Consider the following 3205-nt stretch of genomic DNA (forward strand, 5'->3'; position numbering starts at 1 on the left):
AAACTGCCCCACTTTCGCTTGGCCATGGATCCAAATCCATGCTGCCCTCTTTCGCAGCTGGGCTGCCTTGCTCACACCTCGCCATTAGTTGTATTATATGATAACGCGCCGCGATCTGACGCTGCGGACGTCCAGCTATTCATACCTCGCCATTGGTCAAATTCAAGCCTTGCTTTCCTCCAGCTCGACCTTTGGCCTCATCCGTAAGCGCTGATCGAACGCTCCGCGCATTCAGCCTTAGACTTTGCCTTTAAAAACACCTTCACGATTTAGGCCAATCAAATTAGATCCAAAAATAGCGTTTTGAGGAATTAATTCCCAGCAAGCTGGAAATTGTTTTAATACATTTATTTGGTCCTAAATGCGTGTAATCCCAGTTTGCTCTATCCCAGGAGGTGTGCATACATTTTGGGATTCTTAGGAGATATTTTTTTCCTTTGGATTGCCAAACCACTCGATGTAGTAGAAGGTACCCACTATCAATTACAATAGCACTTGGTGGATCAGACACTGGTAAGAAAGCGTTTTCGGATTATTAACATGATTTTACCAAAAATTAAAAATGTCGACCTAATTTACAATTTAGGTACTACGAATACATATTAAGGTACCTTAAATCAATCAATCAATCAATCAATATATTTTATTGCAAGAACATAGTTAAATTACATTTCGGATCCTCAGATATCAATTTTAATAATACTCGTAATTAGAACAAATTTTCCGTCGGCCGTACCGTTTTCGATTTACAAGCAAAAAAACTGAAAAAGAGGAATCATTTATGCACACCTCCTAGAATGGAGCAAACTCGGATTACACGTATTTTTAGGTCGAAAGAATCTAATTGTATTGGCCTAATTGTGACACATTATTATTTAAGAAAACGAGACTTATTCGCGTTTGATTAAGTTCTAAAATTACCTCCAACGTCAAAATAATGATGTCGACTTTACACAGTCTTCTCCGAGACCATGGGGACAACGCCGGCCTTGAAACGTCTGGTCAGAGGTAATTTTAAAACTTACCCTATTAAGTCCCGTTTTCGTAAACAATAATTTGCTATTTAAAAAAATTGTGGCCATTGGTACTTGTTCTGACAAAAACCAATGGCCAATGGCTAAGCAATGGCTAAGGCTACTGAAGCTCGGCCTTTGCCCTCACATGAATGAGCTTCGCAGGAAAGCTCTAGAGGTTCCAAAATCCTGTGCGGAATACTGCCTATGTCTTACGTCTTCGCTTACACTTGGACCATGGTTGGCTTGACCTCCGGACTTATGCGAAGCACGGTCTTCGAATTTGTTTAGACTTGACCTTACCTACTCTTGGAACATTAATACTGCAGTTCTGTCAATTTCCGTGATAAAATGATGTGACGGATTGAAAATTCTATTCTCAGAAGTAATGCGGCAATAAACGTCACTCAATTTACCAAGAAAATTCAATGTAATCTTGATGAGGGGGCACCATGGTCTAGAAATGCTTAGGGCACCAAAATGTCTTAATCCGGCACTGCTCAGCCGCCGGCAAAATCCCATGAAACAGGCACCAAGTCGTAAATGGGCTCCAGGACACTTAGCCTGCTTCATTTTAGCCGCATATTCTGCGGCTGACACAGCGGACCTTACTGTGAGATTCAAGTGGGATGGCGCAAACGTTCTGAAGCACGTTGCATCCCACAGGAGGCACCGACCCTTCTGCCATAGTACCAATGTCAGACCGTCAGGCCTCTTACCATTTGTGCGGCACAACCTTGGAAGCTCCAAAATGCAAGGCACGAAAAAACTGTTTTATGTATAATAATTTCGTGATTCTGGCAATTTCAATGGTGGAGTATATAAAGTAGGCGAGAAAATATTTAAGAAAAAGCACTGAATTTAACGAAGCCGTAACGGAGCAGGCCTTAGTTCTTACCTATTCATTATTAATATTATAGAATAAAAACACAAGCTTAATGAGGGTAGAAAAGAAACTCAAATTTAAAACTACCCGCGGGTCTCTTTACGGTAAAGCTTCCTCCTTATTAACCAAGCTCAAAATAAGCGCAAAACTTTGCTCAACTTCACTTCAAAGATGTCACGTTACGACAATATGTCAGACTCCGACGTCGAAATTAAAAGAATACCTCCAATGAAGCCCGTCAAAAAACCACCGAACAGCCCAACAGAAGAGTTACTTAAAGCTCACGAAAAAAAGGTCACCACCAAAGCGATGATCCACGAAGCTTTAAGCGAACTTAAAACGAGAAAAGGAGTTTCAATACAAGCTATCAAGAAGTACATGGAAGAAAAATATTACGTTAAAACGGATAAAGTCAAGTATCTGATCAAAAAAGCCTTGAAAAGTGGTGTTGAAGATGGCAGTATAGTGCAACTGAAGGGAATAGGAGCGTCCGGATCCTTCAAGTTGGCACCTGTTAAAGAAAAAACTAAGAAGAAACCAAAAACGCAGAAAGAAAAACCTAAAAATGAGAAGACTACTAAAGAGAAATCTAAAGAAAAACCAACGAAGGATAAAAAAGAGAAAATGGTAAAGGAAAAAGCGAAGATAGATAAAATGAAGGCTGTGAAAAAAGTCAAAATTGATGTAAAAGATAAGGAAAAGAAGACAGAAAAACCGAAAGATAAGAAGAAAGCTGATTTGAAGGAGAAGAAAACTAAAACGGCAGCCACGCCAGCTAAGAAGAAAGCAACCATGATGAAGAGGAAAAGCATAGGATCTATCATTAAAGCACCCAGGATGAAGCCGAAATTAAAAGCTTAGTGACTTTTGAATATTAAGAAAGCATCAAGGACAGCTGGATGAAGAAACATCTAGAAATGGATTATTTTCTAGAACTAATTCCGACGATTTTTTTATATGTTTTGAGTTTGCTTTCATCAAGACGAAGGCGAATGTTTGAATTTGAATGTAGTGCAATGCGAATTACTATTAAAATCTTGTTGTAATATTCAATATGTAAAAAAAATATAGTAAACTTAATATTTAATGACTTTAATAGCGATTATGTACCTATATTTAACTGCTTTATGTTGTGTAAGATTGTGCAATATTGCAATACGAATTAGTATAAAAAAGTACAATGCGATTGTTAATTTGAATGTTGAATGCTAATTTTTGTATATGTTTTGAATGTTGATCAATGCTAATTTTAAATATATCTCGATAAGTGTATCGCAGTGTAAATAAAAGATTATAATGCACAAAA

At 38.1% G+C, this 3205-nt stretch overlaps 1 protein-coding gene across 1 annotated transcript; it reads left to right on the forward strand.

Moving 5' to 3' along the window:
* Positions 1-1912: 1912 nt before the first annotated feature.
* LOC133531990 (histone H1.1, embryonic-like) lies at positions 1913-3205 on the forward strand. The gene has a single exon (XM_061870448.1). It carries the CDS (start codon positions 2071-2073, stop codon positions 2758-2760), a length of 690 nt encoding a protein of 229 aa, XP_061726432.1. The 5' UTR covers positions 1913-2070; the 3' UTR covers positions 2761-3205.

This window comes from Cydia pomonella, chromosome 26, assembly GCF_033807575.1.
Source record: "Cydia pomonella isolate Wapato2018A chromosome 26, ilCydPomo1, whole genome shotgun sequence".
NCBI lineage: Eukaryota > Metazoa > Arthropoda > Insecta > Lepidoptera > Tortricidae > Cydia > Cydia pomonella.

Coding starts and splice junctions, on each gene's coding strand:
- LOC133531990 (XM_061870448.1), top strand. CDS start 2,071: ATGTCACGTTACGACAATATGTCAGACTCCGACGTCGAAATTAAAAGA.